This window comes from Drosophila guanche, unplaced genomic scaffold (assembly GCF_900245975.1).
Source record: "Drosophila guanche unplaced genomic scaffold, DGUA_6, whole genome shotgun sequence".
NCBI classification, from domain to species: Eukaryota; Metazoa; Arthropoda; class Insecta; order Diptera; family Drosophilidae; genus Drosophila; species Drosophila guanche.
Window position 1 is genome coordinate 2,033,074 of NW_022995745.1, and position 20,893 is coordinate 2,053,966.

The window sequence follows — 20,893 nt, forward strand, 5'->3', positions numbered from 1 at the left end:
AAAGCCACACCATACCGGATGGCTGGTGTCTAGCTCTACTGCTGTCGCTTGTTCATTGGTGTCTGTCGTGTTCCTGGAACCTGAGACCTGAGGCATTTATTCTGTACTCAAATATGAATGAACTTGCGGAGGCTAGCTGTGGGCTGGGGTGATTGCTATTCCTTGTTTAGTTTTAGTTATAGTTTTAGGTTAATTTGATTTTCGATTTGATTGGTACAAAAATATGTATTGTATGTATTCTACTCTATTCGCGTATGGTGTTCTGTTCCCAAATTGGAAGCTCCTATAAGGAGCACGTTTATATAACTGCCTATCAGCTGCGATCCGACCTGGTACATCTCCTCTGGATCGCCAACAAAACACATAGTTTCGGATGCACATTATGGTATGGGATGCCTGTGCTTGGGTGATTCTGATTCTATCTGATAGTCGCCTGATTCAAATGGTTTGGGGTGGCTCAATTGCTCAATTGCTTAATAATAATCTACTACTTCTCTTCCGTTATTTCCAAATCTCTCGCGATATATATTAATATATATATATATATATACTAACACTATACTATATTGCATGGAGGTACAAAAAAACTAAACACTCTTTAGCACTCTTTTTAATTTTAGTTTGTATCGAATTTTTGTTGAATTTCAGGATTATTTCATATTTCACGGCTTGTAGTTTATGGTCTAAAAGTTTGTGCCTTTGCTTTGTTCAAATTAAAATTGTTGTGTACGCTTTATAAACCATCAAATTCTCATTCGTAGCTGTGTCCATTTTGTTTCTTTGACTGTTTTGCTCCTGTTTTTTTCGGGGTACAAAAATGCTCTTAAATTGTAAGTCTACTAATGGAAGGGTATGGGGGGTGTAAACGTTTGACGTTTTTGGGGGTTTACATCATCGATGGTGGCGGTCTTCTGCATTTTGCATTCTTTTGCTTTTAATGTTGCTGTTGCAAGTTTTGCTCTTGCTGTTAACTGTTGCAAATGAGGTTGTGGAAACATTGCTTGCTCGCTCTCTCTCGCTCCATCTTTCTCTCTCTCTCTCTGTCTCTCTGCTTGCTCGCTGATTCATAAATGACATAGATATAGATATGCATGTGTGTGTGTTTCTTTCTGTGGTGTCTTTCTGCGGAACTGTCTGTTGCTCTGGTGTGTGCGTATTTTGGATGCACAGAAGGGGGGGGGGCAGGAAATATATAAGAAGAGATTTTGCATGTGTGTGTGTATGTGCATGTATAAATATTTATATATATATATGTATGTAAAGGGATAATAGTGCCATAGGTATAACGTATGATCTATGTTTGTAAACGTAGGTAGTAATTATTACACGATCGAAAAAAAAAGGTTCGTAATCGAAATTAGTAATCGATAATTGCTAATCATGACTGATATCGTAATCCATGCATTTACGTCTGCTTTTTGTTCAAATATTGTCCTAAGCTTAAACTTAATCCGTGTGTGGAGCGTGTTTAGGTGTACGAAATCGCCTCCAACATCCACCAGCAGCAACAACAGAAGCAGCAACAACAGCCGCTGACCCTCTACACTTCTCTCTCCTGCTATACATCGAGAGAATACATTTGGGATCATGGCCTGACGGCTTGCTGCTACTGGCTGCTGCTGGTTTCTGTGGCCTGTGGGACGCATCTTAAAACTAAAGTACACGATAATTGTGATAGTGTGGATCGCTCGAATCGGATCGCTCAACCAATCGATTTGGAAGAGTAAAATGTTTATAAAAGATTTAACAATACGATTAACACACAGTGTGATCCCTGGTTCTCTGGTTGCGGCTGGTAGGTCTCCTCCTGTTCTCGCAGCAGTCTGTCGTCGCTACCTCTCGATCAGAAGTAGTGCGGCGACTGCCCGTTGTAGCGATAGTTGACAATGTCGTTGCCAATGTTCGGGATGTTTGTGATGTTGCTGATATTTCCGATGTTAGTGCTGTTGAGGTGGCCACCAATGCTGCTGCTGTTGTTGTTGTTGCTGCTGATGGAGTGGCCAATGTTGCTGCTGCACTAGAGTCGCTCCACAAATTTCGTTAGCTGATCGGAGGCATCGGGCAGGGCTCCGCCGGCATTGCCGACGTTTACGTTGCCAACATTAACGCCCACACCGACGCCAACACCTACGCCTACGCCCACACCGACGCCAACGTCCTGGGGGACACCGGGGAGCGGCGACTGGTGGTGCATCCCGTGGTTGTGCATGCCGTCGTGTGGGCCCTGCGGCGCTGGCGAGTGGCTGCTCATGACGTGGTGGGGCGAGGGCTGCGCCCGCGGCGAGGCGGATGGCGCAGCCCGTGGCGATGGTGCTGAGCGGGGCGACGGTGTTGGCTGTGGTGAGCGGATGGGCGGAGAGGAGCGCGCGGACTGCATTAGCTGCTGCTGGAGGGAGTGCGGCGTGGGGGGGCCCATCACCTGGGAGCCGGGACCTCCTCCGGGCCCCACAGCAGCCGGATTTTGCTGGGCATTTTGGGCATTTGGCATCGACACCTGCTGCATCATTTGCTGCTGGAGGGGTTGCTGCTGCTGTTGTTGCTGCTGCTGCATACCCGGCGGCAGCACGCCCATCTGCTGCTGTTGCTGATGCTGCTGTTGGCCGGGACCAGGCTTGACGCCTACTCCAACGCCAACGCCCACTCCGACACCGGCTCCGCCTTGGCCCTGCTGCAGGATGTTGGATGCTGCCGCCGCCACTGCCGCATTCGCCATGGAGTACTGATCCGCTCCGGGGCCAGATGCTCCTCCGCCGCCGCCCCCAGCCACACCGCCAGGCACTCCGACGGCTCCTGCACCGCCGCCAGCATTAAAGTTGCCCGCTCCGCCGCCCGGGAACTGCTGCTGCTGCTGGCCCACCGCTCCGCCCATGTGCGGGCCGCGCTGTCGTTGTGGATACGGAGGTGGATATTGGTTCATGTGCACGTAGCGCATTTTGTTCCAGCCCTGATTGGGAACCTGAAGTGGATAGAAAACATGTGTGAGTACTCGATCTTATTTGCTTGCAAAAGAAAACACAGACATAGGACAGAGTTACAAGCAGAGCTAAATACATTTTGGGACAAACACAAAAGCACAAAAACTACGGGCTACAAATACGTCCAGCTTTTCAGCTCGAGTATCGGGCATCAACTATGCTCGTGTTAAGCCAACATTCTTACATTTTAGGTGATTTTTCGCACCTGAAGAAATAATTTTATATTTCTGGGTAATTGAAAAAATCGGCAAAAAGCCATTTAAAATCAACAACAAAGAAATTCAAACTACATTAATGTAAATTAGTATAAATAAAAATATAATTATAATGCCTCTACTCTTGTGCTCATCCAGCCGCAGGCGTCATCCTCTGCACTCGTCAACCAACATCAACCACAAACGAAGAAACTGAGAATCGATAGGCCGACGAACGGTGTCGAATTTTTTGAAAATTAAAGGACTTGAGAAGTGTTTTGGCTCGCTCTTCAGCTTTTCCGCTCTCCCAGGGATTTGATTTTTGGATCTTGAATTTTGACTCCGGAATCATAGATATATATTGTTCCTTTACTGCTTTATGAGATTTGCATTGGCTATTGCTTTTGAGATTTTTCTTCGAGTTTCGGTCTTATGTGTTTTGATTTATGAATTGTTTAAAATGTTGAAGCGTTTTGTGTGTTTTGTAGACGTTTTTTGCAGTGTTTTCGGAATATAGTTTTTAGCGTTTTTAGGACATGTCTTCCAGCGACGTTTGTGTACTCTGAACACACTCTAGACTTAGTATGTTCGTTCTGTATTCAGGAGTTTTTGTTTTCGTGTAATATACCCCCAGTCGCCAGTAGCTGAACTGAATAATTGAATAATGTGAGTGTTCACATTAGCTGGCCTAGATAATATAGAAAATCAAGAACAACCCCAACAACATTCTCACCATAGTAGAATCCCCAGATCATGGCGGCCATAATCAAGCATGGCGTTTAGGATTACCACTACCAGGATTGTCAGCATAAAGCCAATAATCGCTGTTGTAACAATGCCGTCAAAGCTTGTCTTATAGTATATCTGTGTGTGTGTCTTCATGAGTAAGCGAGTATTTTATTAGATAAATGCAAATATATAAAGCAATAAACATTGTGCATTGGATTGTGTAATGAGAATATGTGGATCATAAACATGTAAACAGTTTATGTAGATTGAGTTAAATTCGAATTGGCTTGGTTTGGGGTTTAATTTCTTGTTCTTTTTGTTTAGTTTCTGGAATTGTTGGATATAAATTGCAGCAGTATTTTCTTCTCTTCCGCTGTAAGGAAAGACAGCCCTCTCCCGGCATTTACGAACCTTTCCATGGAATGGACAATCTCACCCACATACATAAACGCAATGTTAATCTGCGAATCATTAATTGGGGGGAGGGTGGTGCGATTGCAGGTGGAAATAGTGGGGATTAGACATGGTAACAAGCAAAGTAACAGTAGCAGTAAGAGTAACAGTACGCAAACCAATACTACCCTTACCAAAAAGGAAGGCAGTTTGTCGACACTTACCATTCCACCCTGTGAGGTGATGCCTGGTGGCAGATTCTGGAGTATCATTTGGGCGGAGCTCTGCTGCATATTGGGCATACGCTGATGTGGACCTCCGGGTCCGCCCGGCTGCATCAGATTAACCTGCTGCTGCTGCTGCTGATTTGGATTCATCTGCTGCTGGGGTCCACCCGCCTGCTGTTGCTGCTGCTGCTGGTTCATCATGTGCTGCATCTGTTGCTGCTGCATGGCCTGCTGTTGTTGTTGTTGTTGCTGCTGTTGTTGCTGCTGCTGCTGCTGGGGATTCTGGGGTCCGTTGCCCGATTGGAGGCCACCGCCAGGTGCACCACCGCCCACCGCTGTGGCATTGATATGCGTCTGCTGGCGCTGCTTGATTATGGCCGCCATGATCTGGGGATTCTGCTTGAGGATGGTGAGAATGTGCTGGTTGCTCTCGTTGGTGGGGTTGTTCTTGATTTTCTGCATTATCTGGGCCAGCTGATGGGTGTTGAGGCCGGTTGCTTGTCCGCCGCCACCTCCGGGCGGTGGGCGCACGCCTCCGGCACCGGCCGCGCCCATTGGCGTGCCCATGCCGCCCATTCCCATACCATGTTGTCCGCCCACGGGCATCTGGCCACCGCCGCCGACCACTCCGCCGCCCATCTGGTTGGGCAGCATCATCTGCTGCTGCTGCTGTTGTTGTTGTTGCTGCTGCTGCTGCTGCTGCTGCTGTAGAACGTTCTGCTGCTGCTGCATCATTTGGTTCGGCTGTCGCATTCCCGTGGCATTGTTCACGTACCGCGGCTGGGGCACACCCGAACCGCCACCGCCGGAGCCCCACTGGTCCATGGAGAGCAGGTTGTTGGCATTGCCAACCAGGACGTTGCCGCAATTGCCGGCACCGGGCACAGGTCCCGACGGATTGCCACCGCCGGCGCCGATGCCAGCTCCGAGTTGATTCACATTGACTCCCACGCCTCCAACACCGACTCCACCGACGCCCACTCCGCCGACCATGCCCACGCCCAGCTGATTCACGTTCTGATTGGGCACACCTCCGACTCCTCCGACGAGGTTGCGATTCATTACGGGCGGGGCCATCGGGACGCCCTTGCCAAAGCCACCGCCATGCGGCACCTGCTGGCGTGCGGCCTCCTCCTGCACCTGCTTCACCACCTGCAGTACGTTCGGCGACGGCGGGTGTCCGCCCCCGCCTCCGGGCTTCATTCCGATGCCCGGCTGATGGGGATGCGGTGAGGTCATGCCGCCCATTCCGCTTGCAGACACTGGCGAAGGCACTGGCACGGCGGACGGTGAATGTCCGCCAACTCCTGGAAGCAGCACTGTGGACTGGCCGACGGGCATCACATTGGACATGCCCACAACGGGCACGCCACCAGCGACGACTGTCGGCCCGCTAACCGCCGGTCCGGGCAGTGCCGATGGAGCTGCTGTTCGCGACATGAGGGCCACTCGACGACGCAGTAGCTGCTGTTGTTGGAGTCTGATGGAGAGAGATGGAATGGGTGATTAAAAATTGAAGGATGAAGGATGGCGGACTTTGATTGGATACTCACTTCTGCTGGAGTTGCTGCTGCTTTAGCTTATGCTTGATATTCGGGCAGAAGGGCACGGGACACTTCTGCTCCTGGCAGTGCTTGGCATGGTAGCAGCAGAGGGCAATAAGCTGCTTGCAGATGGGGCAGCCACCGTTCGTCTTACGCTTGCAGTTCTTGGTGTGCAGGACGACGCGTTTCATCTTCTGGCACGAGGGCAGGCGGCAATTGGCGTCGCGGCACTGGCAGGCGTGCACCAGAGACTGAATGCAACGCTGGATGGACTGTTTGCGCGCCTCCTGGGGATTGGCCTGCTTGTGGTCCGCCGGTGCAGAGCCGTCGTCGATGTCAAATCCAAGCTTCTCCATTTTATGGGGATGCCCGACCTTCTCCTTGCACACAATGCACAGATCAAAGTCCTGCAATATAAACAAATACGATTTCGATATGGAATAATAATTTTTTGAAATTTGTGGCGCTGGCACTATGGTTCCAATGACCACTTTTGTTGTCCTAAATGAATAACTCGCGAACGAAGTAAGATATTTTGATTTAGTTTTTTGATATTAGTTAAGTATAGCAAGGGGCATGTTTTTTGAGAAAATGGGCGTGGCACCGCCTTTTTTAAGGAAAAATCGGTTTTTCTTTCTCAAAATGTTAGTTAGAAGCAAAAAAGGATGGGAATAAGTTTAGCAGTGCAAGATTCTATAAAAAACGAGAAGGGACGTGTGAGGCGCTTTTTACGCGTCACAACTTTTATACCCGGCACTCAGTACTACATCTGCACCTTAGCGGTGTTTTGTCAAATTTTAAATTTGTTCTTCATCTGTCATCTACATCTACAACACTTCTCACACCAACACGCTCCGTTAGCTCGCCGCCCTTCCTTTGACCCACATACTGCAAACTCGAGGCAGAGGCAGAGGCACCGTCCGCACACAACAAAAAAAAACAAATAAAAGCTGCGGGACGGGGTGGGTTAAAAGTCGGAAGAGGCATCGGCAGGGGGATGGCAGAGGCAGGGGCCGAGTGAAGCAGAAGCAGAGTGTGAATGAGAGAATGTAAAAAAAAACAACAAAAGCTGCGGGACAGGGTGAGTTTAACCACTGGAAAATAATTTCTCCATTGTGGCTTTAATAATGATCCAATCGGATCTCAATTTGGTGATCTGATAGATGTGGCCATTTCCTACGGAATGACGTCTTTAGTTTTCTTTTATCTTCAAAATTGTAGATTTGGGAGGTTTTCGCTCTTTTGTGGGGGCGGGCGGGGGCGTGGCTCATTTTTGAAATACACTTGTTACAGTGTGAGCATACAGAAGTCTGGATGCAGAATTTGTTGGCTCTAGCTTTTATGGTCTCTGATATCCAGGCGCTTAACAAGACGGAAGGACAGACAGACATGTCTCAATCGACTCGGCTATTGATGCTGATCAAGAATATATATTCTTTATGGGGTCGGAAACCAAGTCTTGGTTTTAAATTTTAAAAATTAGCTTTTGGCCAAGAAAAGTGGTCATTGGGACCTTAGTGGTTTGGTGGGTGACTTACATCGCATACGGTGCAATGATACCGCGTCTCGACGGCCGTCTTGCAGTTGTTGCACGTATATACAAACTTGTCCTGGCCCTGATTGTGCAGCTCGTACAGCATGGACAGTGTCGAGAACTGGGCGCGACGCAGCGACGAGAACTCGAAGTGCTTGTCGCGGGCCAGCGTCAGGAATGCGTCGCGACCGTCCATTAGATCGCAGGTAAGCAAGGGATCGGGGTCTTGTATGGGCTGCAAAATATCAAATGCGATTAGAAATTCAGGATCCGTCTTCTGCTGTGTCGCTTGAAGACTTACCGCTAAACTGGCAGCAGACTGTGCCGAGTGCAGGCGTATCACGAAAAATACTTCCTTGTGCTTCTCCATTGTGGCGTAGATCTTCGCGGAGAGATCATTTCCGGACTGATGCTCGTTGGACTTCTTGCTGTTCTTCCGTTGTGCAGCCTTCGACTTGTTGGACTTCTTGGCCTTCTTCTGGCCCTTCTTCTTGCCATCGCCACTCACCTCGTTGTCCTCGATAGAGAAGAGCTGGGCCAACGATTAAAATACAATTATTAGAGGGGGGAAAAACAGAAGTTAAGAAGTGATGAACACCTCGGAATATCGGCTTACATTCGCCGCTGCAGCTGCCTCGGCGGCCTCTGCTTGCTTGCGTTTCTCCTCTTCCTCTTGGTCAAGCTCCTTGATGCTCTCCTCGAGGACATTCGGCCAAAAGTCGCCCTCGAAGTAGGGCAGCTCGGCGGCGGAGCCCAGCTTGTCCTCCATAGCTTGCTTGAGTATGTCCTTATAGTCCTGGATAATGCGCTCGATCATGCCCTTGTCAAGCATCTTCTTGTACCATTCCTGCAGCCGCTTCGGCTTCGGTATCTTCTGGTCAGTAGGGTGGCAGTGGAAGATGTAATCGTCCCCCTCCGACGGCGGACACGCCCAAATGTGGGCCATCGTGTATCCGAGCTGCTTCACGTAATCCATGTATCCAAGCAGGATTTCATGGTAGACAGCTGTGCGGTATTGTCTCGGCCGGAAGAAGTGCACCGAGTCAAGGTAGGCAATATAGACGCGGCGAGTGTTGGGCGCCGGGCATTCGGAGCCGTACTCCTGCACGTGCATGCCGAAGAAGCACACATCGACGCCGTCCACCTCCTCGAAGGCGAACAGGGCCTTCGCCCGGTAAGGGAACTCATTCATCATGTCTCCGCCCTCGACGAAGCGACGCCGCATGCCCGGCTTCACCTCCACGCATTTCTCCGAAGAGCTGACGACGCGGATATGCACCTCGCCGGCACCGGCCTCCTTCTTCTTGAGGAAGTTATTTACGCGAGTCTCGATGTACACGCCGAGCTTTGTGGTGGGCAGGCGCTTTGCATTGAACTTATTCTCCTTCCGCTTTGAGTTCTTTTTCTTCAGGCAATTGTCGCATACAAAGCCGCCGGGCCAGATAGAGTCCAACCAGAGGACGCAAATCTGATGCTGCTTACGTCCGCACTCCTGGCAGTCAACAAAAGGTTCCAGCTCTAGGTGATCGTTTTTCATCTCCTTGAATTGGTCCTTTTTTATTTGTCTACAGAGTGATACGGAAAGAGAGTTAAGATTAGAGATCAGAGTTAAGGATAAAATTGAATTATTTGCTACTTACGTTTGGGACTGCAACGGATCGTCACCCAGTGTGACCGTGTCCCCCTGGATGTCGTTAAAGCACTTTTGGCAGAAGGTGTATCTATTTGAGGCGACACCGTATTCCTTTAGACTGTTTGTTTGTTTTGGTTTTGTTTTGTTTTTGGTTTTGTTTACGAAGATTGATTTAGTTTGTTGTTGGATGCGATGTACGAGAGTTTTGAAGATGGCAGCCAAAAAGAGCAACAACAATAATACAACGAACGAGCGCAGGCGAGTGTTGGTAAGTGGTGGCAGGTTGTAGATGGTTTGGTGGGTGGGTGAGAGCGAGATGGCCATCGTCATCATCATCATCATCATTGTTGAGCGTGAACGTGCGCGTATGTGTGTGTTTTGTTTGATAATGCATTTTGGATAGGAGTGCGTGCGCGGGTGGTGTGCGTGAGAGACAGAGAGTGTAATGGAATGGTGTGCGGCGATCAGTTCGGTGTTTTGTTTTTATGTTGTTGTTTTATTTTGATTTATTGTATTAATTAATTGTTACGGCACACGAGTACACACAGAAACAGAGGCACAGGTCAATGGATAATACACGTATTATTATATGGATAAAAAGACGACACGTAATGCAGAGACACAAATACACGGACACAGATTTGCCCAGCAGATATGCACATTTATAAGGCGCAACACAGTTGTAACGGGAATTATTTATGGTTTTTGTATTTGTTTTTTTGTTTTGGCGGGGGAAAGAAACACACAGGGAGCGGGAGATGTAATGGAAAAGAACGTAAGAAAGAAAGAAAGGAAGAGAAACGAAAAGTGTTAGGTAATTTGCATTAAAATTGGTTTACACACAATTATTACAACAATAGGAAAAGGTGGGGGTAAGGGATGGATAGTTGAAGTCGAAGGACACGGAACGGCTGCATGGAATATACTTGCAAATCGAGGACCTTTGAAGGACATCCTACATCGATACATCGATACCAAAGCTACAGTGATCAGTTTTCTAGCGAAACTTAGGGGGAAACTTTTCTATTCTTTTTTTTTTTGCTCATTCCATTCAAATTTATAATTTTATCAAATTATTAATGAAGTTTGGTCGATTTTGGAGTCATACCGTGGACACAATGTGAATTCTTTAGGGAGAGTTTTGTTTTTATTGGAAACACGGAAAGCAGAAGCTCTGGGGTGGAGGATCAATCCCGTAAGCACAGCGGACAATTTAGAAGCACAACAGATAAACACGTGAGGGAAGGGGGATACACTAGTACAGGAATACACGGGACATAGGATTGTCCCTTGGGATAGATACATATGTGTGGAGGAGGAGGAGGCAGGAGAATACCACATACCTGTTTTGATAGCTATAGTATTTAGCGTCGCGCGGTATCGTGCACAGCTGCTTGCCATAGCAGCACAGCACTTGTGGATTGAATGTATACTTCCTGCCGCAACAGTAGCCGAGGGCCTGCATCACTGGATCGATCTCAGCTTCAAACACCTCCGAAAGCTAAACGATAGAAATGGGGGGGAGTAGACAAAAGATTAGGCATCGATTGGCAGTAGTAAGTGTTAATGATGTACATTACCTTGGTACAGTAACGGTAAACGCGTGAGGTCTTGCGATTGTACAGCCAAGCGTTGTCAAACATAAGCCAGACATCGTCCACATACTCCCAGGGATCACTATACTTTCCGTTCTGGATGTTATTGCGGATGGTGCCCAGATCCATTGGCTTTTTGACGATCTCAAAGTAGTCAGGAATGCCCAGAGCCTGTGGATCCACTGGATACCGGAACGGCACCGATTCCGGCTCCTGGCGCAGCAATTTCTCCAGAGTTGGCAGCAACGCGGTGCGCAGCTCCTCCGGATTGAATTCTGCAAAAGAATTGTTAAGCGAATTATTAATTTGATTGAAAATATTAATTTTATTTAAATTTAAGTAAGAAAAGCCTAGTCCTACGATAACGAAAGTAAATAATTGAAAGAGGTGCCGGCTTGGCAGGCAGACGTCTGTAGGTTCTCATATCTAAAGCAAAACTGTTTCCTCTATGCTGATCGGACTGCAAAATCAAACGAGACTTGAGCTTCAGCTTGTGCTGAGAGAGCAACTGAGAGAGAGCCGGCAGAGGGAATATACTGCCGTTTCTAGCTATGTACATCTATTTACTGTCTATGTTTATGCCCAGATAACGGGTGGCTGTATCAAGTGTCGCTCGAGCTCACGCATTTTTCTGCGCATATTGCACTTTCCGGCTGGCCACACGAGTGTCCAACCGATGGGGGACATTTGAATGTAAACAAAATTGTTATGTGATACGCCAGAGCATAGAATGAGTCAAGGAATGTGTTTAAAGTGAGGCTTTGATATCAAGACTCCAATTTTACAGGGAACTTGGACGAAGAAAATAATAGCGTTATCTACTATCTTTGATTATTTTAAGGAATTTGAATATCAGGGATTTTCTTGGCGTCAGTACAGGGCAGCTACGATATGGCATGAAATAAAATATAAATTTCTTTGTTTATAACTTACGGCATTTCTTCTTCTTGTCGCCGGCATTGAGGGCCAGTGGCTCGGGTACAAGTGGCTTTGGCTCAATCTTGGGCTTGAGGTCCTTGGCACCGTCGTGGGCACCATTGATATCATCCTTGCCACCACCGCCGCCTTCGTGTGTGGCCGATGAAGCACTCTCGTCGACATCCATGGGCTCGGTCTTGATCTTCACATCGCCATCGCCGTCTGCATCCTCCGATTTGATCTCCATTTTGATCATGCTGGTGCCATCGTTGTTGACATTCTTGCCTTTGCCGCCCGTGGAGCAGTCCATCTGGGAGCTGTCGTTGTTGCCGCCGCAGCTATCGTCCATGAACTCCTTCTTGATCTCGTCCTCCTGCTTCATCGAGTCCAGCTTCCCCTTGGAGGCCTTGCCACCGCCACCGCTGCCGTTCGTATCGTTCGTGGGCGATGGGGTGTCGTCGTCGTTATCACGCGCCGCTGCCTCCAGGGCGGCCATTTGAGAGGAGAGGCTGCTCGAGCTGCTTATCATGCGGCTGGGCTGCTGCTGGTTACTGTTGCCTCCCGAAGAGGTCGTCGCACCGCCGCTGCCCTCGCCGCGCGCAGACATCAGCATGTGGGGATTGCTGTTCGGCGCCGAAAGGGAGCCCCCGCTGCCCGGTCCGCTCGATGCAATCGTTGCCGTCGCCGACGAGGAGGAGTTGCAGCTAAGCGGCGTCGTTGCCGATGTCGTCGTGGTCGCTGTGGTAGCCATAACGCCACCGACTCCGCCCACACTGCCGCTCCCACTGCCACTACCACTCCCACTGCCGCAGTTGCTGCCGTTGCTGTTGCTGCCGTTGCTGTTGCTACCATTGCTACCGTTGCTATTGCTGTTGCTGTTGCTGCTGGCGCACGTCGCGGCCGCCGATGTGGGGGCACTGTTCGCCGCCAGGCCAGAGGCACTGGTGGCCGGCACAGGTGAGGCCGGAACGTAGGGCGGAGTGTTGGCGCGGTTGCTCATCGGCTGCATGAGGCTGTTTACCGACGGAGGATTAATGATGCTGTTGCTGTTGTTATTGCTGTTGTTTGAGGGAGTCCCAACGGGGCCATTGGAGAGGAATCCGCTGCCTCCGGGCGAGGGACTAGGCGCTGAAACCGTCATTCCCCCCGCACTCGAGGGTACTCCACCTCCGGTTGTTGCTCCTTGTCCTTGTCCACTGGCTCCTCCACTACCAGCCGCACCAGAGCCTGTGTTGCCTGCTCCCGCACTCAAGGCTGAATCGAGGCTCGTGGGAGTCGGTGGCATGTTGTTCAGGACACTTCCAGGCGGTTTCTGCTGCTGCTGCTGTTGCATGGTAGAGTTAAAGCTGTTGCTGTTCGGCTGTTGCTGCTGTTGCATGGGCGTAGCGTTGCTGAAGGGCGACTGGGGCATGAGCATGCCCGCTGCTGCCGCTGCCTGCTGATGGAGGTGTCGCTGCTTCATAATTTCGCTCAGTTGCGGATTGCTGCCCGCTCCGGTGCCGCCATTGGCGTTGAGGAACTGCTGCTGCTGCTGCTGTTGGCCAGGCACTGGACTGGTGAGGACATTGGCCGCTCCAGCGGCCGTTTGAAAGGGAGATAGCACGGGATTGACCACCATGCCGCCGGGACTGGGTCCTGGAGGACCCACCAGCATGTTGCCCGCCTGCTGCTGTTGTTGCTGCTGTTGCGGGAATTGCATGCGCTGCTGCTGCTGCATCGTGAGCATGTTGCCGCCGGGCGAGTGGCTACGCATCGTCACCATATTCGCCTGGCCGCCGACTCCACCGACGCCCACTCCAACGCCAACACCGAGTGCTCCTGCAAGTCCAGTGACACCCACAGGGCCACCGCCGCCAACTGGAACGCCCGTCTGCTGCTGCTGCTGACCGACAACCATGCCAGGACCCTGGGGACGGAGCTGCTGTGGCTGCATCACGCCACCCATGGGACTGATAATGGGACGGACTCCGCTAACGGATTGCTGCTGTGCCTGCTGCTGCTGTTGCTGCGGCACACCAACGACGCTCTGCAGGCCACCAACTGTCGGATTGGAGACGGACACGGAGCCGGGGACGCCGACTCCACCAACGCCAGGCACTCCAACGCCGCCGGGAACCACAACGGGTCCGGGACCGGGCACAGGGCCGGTTCCCTGCTGCTGCATGAGCATCTGCTGGTGCTGCTCCTTGCGCTTCAGCCGCTTCTCCTCGAGCTCCTTCTGAATCTTGTATATCTTCTCGGCGAGCAGGTGGTAGTACTCGGAGCGGCTCTTGGCCATCTCGTACATGTCCTTCTCGACCTTCTCCGCATACGAGACGAGGTTGTGCATGCGCTTGTCCTGCATCGTCGTCGGATCGGAGGTGGGGAAGATGGCCTGCACGAGCTTATGGACGAGGTGGTTACGCAGATCCGCCGTCACCGATTCCCGCCAGTCCTTTTCGCTGTCGTTCCCAGTAGCGCCTGTTCCACCTCCTCCACCGGGACCACCGCTGGCGCTGTTTCCGCCGCCGCCTCCTCCTCCGGCTGCATTTTGATTGGGATTCGCATTCGCGTTCCCACCAGTGGCACCCGTCGTATCAGCGGGCATCAAGACACTGGATCCCTGGCCGCCGGCAGTCACGCCAGTCGCACCTCCAGGCCCTCCAGCGCCGACCTGCGGATGCACTTGGGGCACCTTCAGCTTCGCAAGCTGATCCGCCTGCCCCACCAGCTGTTGCTGCTTGTCCGCCGATCCACCGCCAAAGTTGGCGCCGCTGAAACCACCGACATTCACAGACAGCGGCGTGGGAATGTTGCCCAACTGCTGGGAGGGATTTGTCTGCTGTTGCTGCTGGTCGACCATGTTGGATAGGCCGCCACCACCGCCGCCGCCGCGTCGCCGATTGCCAGCATTGGCGGCATTGCACTGGCCCTGGAGCATTTGCTGCTGCTGCTGCTGCTGGAGGCTATTGACGTCGTTTGGCAGGACGGAACCAGATCCGGCAGGTCCAAGGACTCGCACTGTGGGTGGGGCGCCCTGCATTCGAATACCCGGAGGCATCCCCTGCTGCTGCTGACCCGCTCCGACAGCGCCAATCATATTGCCGGCCGTCACGGGGGAGAGTCCCACCTGACCCATGGCATCGAAGCGCCGCAGCTCCTGCTGTAGGACCTGTTGTTGGTGCTGTTGCTGCTGCTGTTGTTGCTGCTGCTGTTGCTGGACTTGCTGCTGCTGCTGGGCGAGTTGTTGCGCCATTTCCGCATTGGATTTGGGTGCACCACCCTGCTGGGGCATCACGAGCCCAGAGTTCTGCGCGCCTCCTGGGACTCCTACCTGTTGCTGCTGCTGCTGCTGCTGCTTTCCATCAACTCCCCCGACGCCACCGAGCACGGTGAGAGGTTGGTTCTGTTGCTGTTGTTGTTGCTGCTGCTGCTGCAGACTGCCGGGACCGCCTGCCACTCCGCTGCCTGGTGGTCCCCCGCCGGGTGCCGCAACACTGCCCGCGCCGACACCGACATTGGCGTTCTGGAACACCGAATGATTCTGGCGGAACGGATAGCAGATGATGCATGTGCTGTTGGTGCAGGTCTTGTAGTGGAGCAGGATCTGACGAGATGAGGCACAGTGCTGCATGGTGCAGTCCTTGCTCTGCTTGCAGGTCCCCATGTGTGCCAGCACCGCCTTCATCGCCTTGCAGTAGTTGACGTTGCAGACCTCGCGGTTCGGGTTGAGGTTCTCCCGCCGGTTGCACTTGTGCGCGTGCAGCAGGAGCATCAGCTGCTGCTGGATCTGTCGCTTGCGGTCGTCGGGCACATCCTGGCGATTGGCTTGCGGTCCTCCCGCTACGCCACCGCCACCGCCTGCAGCCGTCACAGCTCCTGCGGCGCCCACAACGCCCTGCACTCCCTGCTGTTGTTGCTGCTGCTGGGAGGTTCCTGGCTGCTGCTGCTGCTGCGGATGGCCCAGCAATTGGTTCGGCTGTGGGGGACGCGGTCCCAGGGCACCCGGCTGCTGCTGCTGTCCAAGCATCTGCTGCAGTTGCTGCTGGGGATTCCCGCCCACTAGCTGTCCGGTGGGTCCGGTGCCATCGCCGCCCAAACTGGGCATCGGGACAACAGTCCCCACGGGGCGATTGCCCTGCGGCATGACTCCGACTCCTCCTCGCTGCGCCATCTGCTGGGCAAGCAGCTGTTGCTGCTGCTGTTGCTGTTGTTGCTGCTGCTGCTGGGTATTGTTGCCACCGGGTCCGCCGTACTGGCCCACGCCGTAGGGCATGCTGTTGAGTTGTCCTGCGGGAAAAAATAGGCAACGAGATTATTAATCGAGGCACCCCCGTGGACTCGTTGTACTTTCGACCTACCCATCTGCATGTTGGGATTCTGCATGCGTGGTCCTCCGCCGCCGGGTCCATTACCTGGGCCGCCTGGTCCGTTGCCGCCGCCGGCTGCGCCCATTATGTGGGGTCCACGCAGCATATGCTGCTGCCCGACCATGCGTCCCATCATCGGACCGTTCTGCATGTGCAGGGCCTGATTGGGGGCCACAGAACCGCCGCTGTTAGCGCCCACAGGGCCTCCAGATCCGCCTGCCACAGATACGGCATTGATCATGCCACCGCCTGGCTGCTGCTGCTTAAGCTGATTAACCATGCCGCCCATGCCGCCGCCGCCGCCGACGCTGTTTGTGAGGACCATGTTCCCCAGATTCCCTTGGGCGATTGTGTTCATTCCTGCAGCAAAAGGAAGACACAGAGAGACAGAATGTATGGCAGAGGCGGTAGGGATTAGCTTAATAGTCACTCACCTGGTATGGCATTCATACCATTGTTTCCATTATTCGATATGGACATGGGCATCGAATTGGCCATACCCATCTGCTGCATACCGCCTTGATTGGGTGACTGCAGATTTGGGGATTTACTGCCCAATTGGTTCATGCCGGGCACAACCATAGATCCCTTTTGGCCCTGCTGCTGCTGCTGTTGCTGCTGCTGGAGGAGATGTTGCAGCTGCTGCTGGTGCTGCATTTGGCGTAGCTGTTGCTGATTGCCAGCTCCGCCACCGCCGCCGCCGCTGCTGCCACTGCCATCGTCCCCGCCATTGCCTGGCTGCTGGGAGCCACCGCCGCCGGCTCCGTTCATTTGGGAGGTACCGACAACCTGGCCGCCTGGGCCACTAGAGCCGGGGCCGGGGCCTGTCTGTTTGTTTGGTCCGACACCGACGGCCTGGGGTCCGCCGCCGGCTGTTGAGTTTGTGTTGCTAACGACATTCGATGCGCCGCCGCCACCGCCGCCACTCAGCTGATCCGACCAGCCGCTGTTCGACGACACCAGCTCATCGGGTAGATTCTCTTCCAGGAAGAATGAGATATCCGCTAAGAAAACAATAAATAAATAAATCAAAAAATGTATCAAAAGGTTGGTGGAAAGGGAGGGGGGGACTACTCACTTGGATCCATCTTAACCCGCTTTGTGGGCGGTTCGTCCATGTGATCCGCCATCATGAAGATCGCGTTGGGTTCTGCAGATTTTTGCAGACGTTCGTACCGAAATCCAATTTAAATTTAATTTTAAGTCGAAATTAAATTGAATGAATTGAATTGAATTGAATTGAATGAAATGCGAAGGTAGAATGATGATGATGGATAGAGGAAGGATATGCGACACGATGCTGCAGCTGCACGCCGACGCTGCTGCACGCCAAAGGGACGCCGCCGCCGCTGGCCGAAATTGTTTTCCAAAATTTTCCTTCAAATATCGTTTTTTTTTTTAGTTTTTATTTGTTTCTGAATTATTTTGCGAATTTTCACAATTTATATTGAATTGTTCCGTTTCCTTATTATTTTTTTTTGACACACTTTTCAACGCACACGAGAGGGGGGAAACGTACGCGGGAACGAGAACGAAACACGAGCACAGGGAAAAATATGACTGCACTGCCCGACAGTCGACACTCAAATAACAATGGCAATGGGATGTTCAAAGTTATAGTTTGTGATTGCCAAAGGTTGCTGAGTTACCAGTGGAAATTGTATTTCAGTAAGAATTTTAGGATGCTTTAATAAAGCTGTCAACTGATTTGCTCCTGATCCAGCTGCTGTTCCCCTTTTGTTTTTAGTTTTACTTGTCGTTGAGATTGTAGTTGTTGTTGATGTTTTGTGATTTGCGGCAGTTTTAGCTCCTCCTCCTCCTCCCCTTGCTTCTGCTCCTGTTGCTGCTTCACCAGATGATCTCGACGTTCTGTTCCTCGAAGTAACCTCCTCTCCTGGCGGCGGCACAGATGCTGTGGCTACTGTGGCTGCTATCGATAGTGTGGAAAATTTGTTGTCGAGTGCGGATGGTTTACACAAAATGTAGATCGCCCAAAGATTCGTCCCCGCGTCCGTGTCAAATTGCCACGTCGCTCCTGTCGTCCGCTGGTCGCCGAAAATGTCGTCGTACCACAACTGCGCCTCCTGCTTTTCCTGGTTATTTGGGTGGATTTTGTTGTTTTTTAAACACCAGTCAACGCACGCGTGCATTTTCGTGTTGGTTTGCCCCACCAAAGAGATGACCTTGGTTTGGGGATGGGGGTGGTGGTGGTGGTGCTGCTGTTTGTGGTGGCTTCTTCTCCTTTTTCTTTTACTTCTGGTTCTTCTTAACTTTCTGCTTCTGTTTCTAGCAACTTGTTGTTGCTGTTTTATAGTTAATGACGTTTTTGGTTGTTTTTTTTTTGTTGCCGGAATATTGCGGATGGGTTGGGGGGTATTTTGTTGGTATTTATTATATGTCGATGATTATTATGAAGTTTTTTGAATAAAAACGTTTGACGAAATAATAAAATTCGTAGAAGCAGCTATTTTTGTTTTTGTTTATTTTCTTTTGTGTGGGTTGTTAATGTTCCCTCGTCCTTCTTTGAGAGAAACAAAGGGAGAAGGAAAAAGAGCGCGCGCGAAAATGTCTTTTTTTTTGTATAATCGTTATTTCTTATTGCATTTGTTGCATTTTACATTTATTTTATTTTTTTGCTGTAATTTGTTGTTGCTGTTGTGATTTTTGTTGTTTTAACATTTTGGCGGCTTTTTCTTTTTTTGTCTCTTTCTTATGGCGCTCTTCGCTTTCTCCTTCTTTCACTCTCCTTCTCTCTCAGGCTTTGGCTACACTTGTTCTTCGTGGTTTTGTTTTGGTTAAAAAAAAAAACGCAATTCACATGTTGGTAGTTGTTGTTTCTGTTTGTTGTTGTTGTTGTTATTGTTGCACTTTTTATTGTTGTGTTGCGTTTGTTACGTGTGCTGCCGCTGTTTCTGCCTTCTTCGTTGTTGCTCCGTCGTTCCTCGTTGCCTCTGATCTAACGTTGCACTTAAACTGTAAAAAAAAACCACGCAAACACAGAATAAGACACAGGATGCAACACATGGGATTGATTGGGTGGGTGAGAGAGGCCCATAGAACGCGACTAAGACTGCGGCGACACTGTCATTCCCGATACTATATTTATCTTTTTAGCCGACTTGCCGCCTTCTGTCCGGGCAGCCGCCTGCTCCCTGCCACACCACAGCTTCATCCTCCGCCGACGCCACCTCCTGGCGGCGAGACAGAGACGAGACGGACACACAGACTCCTCCGCCGCCACCGCCACAGGATGGACACTACTTGACAACGGCACTAATACTCGCACTCGCTCCCACACTCGCAATTATTCACCCACTCGCTATTTCTAACCAGACGTGGACGTGAAGACCCTCTCGCTCTTGCGCAGCAGTTCAAAAAATAGGAAAAATAATCAAATAGTTTTGCCGCCAGGGCCAAACAAGTGCCGCCCTTTTCGGAACATTCGCTTTTCCACAAAAGCAATGGTAGGGAAAATGGGCAAAATTTCACTCAAGTAATTAATTCCTTTACAGGGCATACATAATTTCTGAAGTTAGTTTTTGGACACAAGCAAAAGTTGCATTATTTTGATTTTGCTTCCGCATTGGAGGCGCAGCAGCGGGCGCCATCATCGTACGAGATTTCAATCGAGATGCTACTCGCAAGTTTTTTGACGAAAAGCTTTTTGCGCCTCTGCGTTGGGTTTGCTTTGGGGTCTCTGTCTGCCACTCGTCATGCTGACCAAGCTCCACAGACAGTGGCTACGGTGGAGACGGGAGCCAGAGCGAGATGGAACGCGAGTACAGATATTCTCGTAAGTTTTCACCACACACACACACAAACACATGCACGCACGCTCTCACAGCAACACGACTCAGAGAGAGAAAGAGAGTAACACGCTCTCGCACGTTTGCTAGTGTGCTGCTAGCATTTTAATGGTGTTGGTGTGTGCGCATACACACACTATCGGTAAGCGGCCAGCGAGTGCGAGGAGCATTGGAAAAGGAAAGAAAAACAGAGACGACGACAGAAATATATTCAATTTTTTGTGTCGCTCCGCTCGTCGTTTTCTTCTTCACGTCGCTTCAAAGTTTCTATTGCAGAAATTTTTTGTGTTGTGCCCGGGCATTAGGCAATTTTGGCGGCCTTGCAAAAAATCACAAAATTCTGGCCGGCAAATTCATAATTCGGGAAAATATCGTAGTTAATTAGGAAAAAATTTCAAGTTATTCTGTTCGGCGAATTAATTTTGTAAACTTCGACTTTTTGCCACGCACTTAATTTTGTATTATTCTATGGACTTTTCTCGAATTTCGCATTTTTACCGTATAATTTTCACATTTTTCCCCGATTTCTGGCAATTGTTGCAAACTTTTTCGCAACAGTAAAACAAAAAAATTTCATCCGCTTGTGTTGCAGCAGAAAGTCAACTGATTTCGCGAACGAGTAGCAACAGAACTAGAAAGAAAGACTGAAGCTGAAACGACTACGGGTCCGCTACTACGGGAGCGCGAGAGAGCGGGCCAGATAACAAGCAGCAGCGAGTGGTCGGATAGTGATGTCATGACTTGTTGGCCAAGTATTTTTAAGCCACTAAATCACTACTTTTTCCATCACGACTGCACGATCTGTCTTGTGCAGGAATTTGAATGCAGCAAGAATGCGAACAAGTCCGAACATGATCGGACATGCAGTTTACACACATGTACACGCACACATGTTATATCAGATTCACAACTGAAATGCGTATCCTAAGGGGTTTTGGATTGCGTTTTGCTGGAATATTGAACATATTTGTTGTCAAATGAATTTCGCAACAAAGC

At 50.6% G+C, this 20,893-nt stretch overlaps 1 protein-coding gene across 16 annotated transcripts; it reads right to left on the reverse strand.

The window, feature by feature from the left end:
- Positions 1 to 915: 915 nt before the first annotated feature.
- On the reverse strand, positions 916 to 20,556 carry LOC117581502 (histone lysine acetyltransferase CREBBP). Of its 16 annotated transcripts, none has more exons than XM_034268758.1 (15): positions 20,396 to 20,552; positions 17,170 to 19,064; positions 16,526 to 17,095; positions 16,083 to 16,451; positions 14,939 to 16,011; positions 11,758 to 14,908; positions 10,810 to 11,099; positions 10,573 to 10,730; positions 9,237 to 9,347; positions 8,195 to 9,161; positions 7,898 to 8,128; positions 7,601 to 7,831; positions 6,072 to 6,469; positions 4,516 to 5,998; positions 916 to 2,956 (listed from the first exon to the last, which is right to left on the reverse strand). In XM_034268758.1, exons 2-15 carry the CDS (start codon positions 17,222 to 17,224, stop codon positions 2,018 to 2,020), a joined length of 10,026 nt encoding a protein of 3,341 aa, XP_034124649.1. In that variant the 5' UTR covers positions 17,225 to 19,064; positions 20,396 to 20,552; the 3' UTR covers positions 916 to 2,017. The 16 variants fall into 16 exon arrangements, with proteins under 16 accessions (XP_034124649.1, XP_034124651.1, XP_034124658.1 ...); XM_034268760.1 differs by having other exon boundaries at positions 11,758 to 13,073; positions 13,113 to 16,011; XM_034268767.1 differs by having other exon boundaries at positions 11,758 to 13,069; positions 15,056 to 16,011; positions 20,396 to 20,551.
- Between the last annotated feature and the right edge of the window lie 337 nt (positions 20,557 to 20,893).

Excerpts from the sequence above, each read along its gene's own strand:
- LOC117581502 (XM_034268755.1), bottom strand. The coding sequence starts at position 17,224 with ATGATGGCGGATCACATGGACGAACCGCCCACAAAGCGGGTTAAGATG. Across the intron at positions 16,452-16,525 it reads TGGTATGAATGCCATACCAG|GAATGAACACAATCGCCCAA; the intron begins GTGAGTGACTAT and ends CTTTTGCTGCAG. Across the intron at positions 10,731-10,809 it reads TTTACCGTTACTGTACCAAG|CTTTCGGAGGTGTTTGAAGC; the intron begins GTAATGTACATC and ends TCTATCGTTTAG.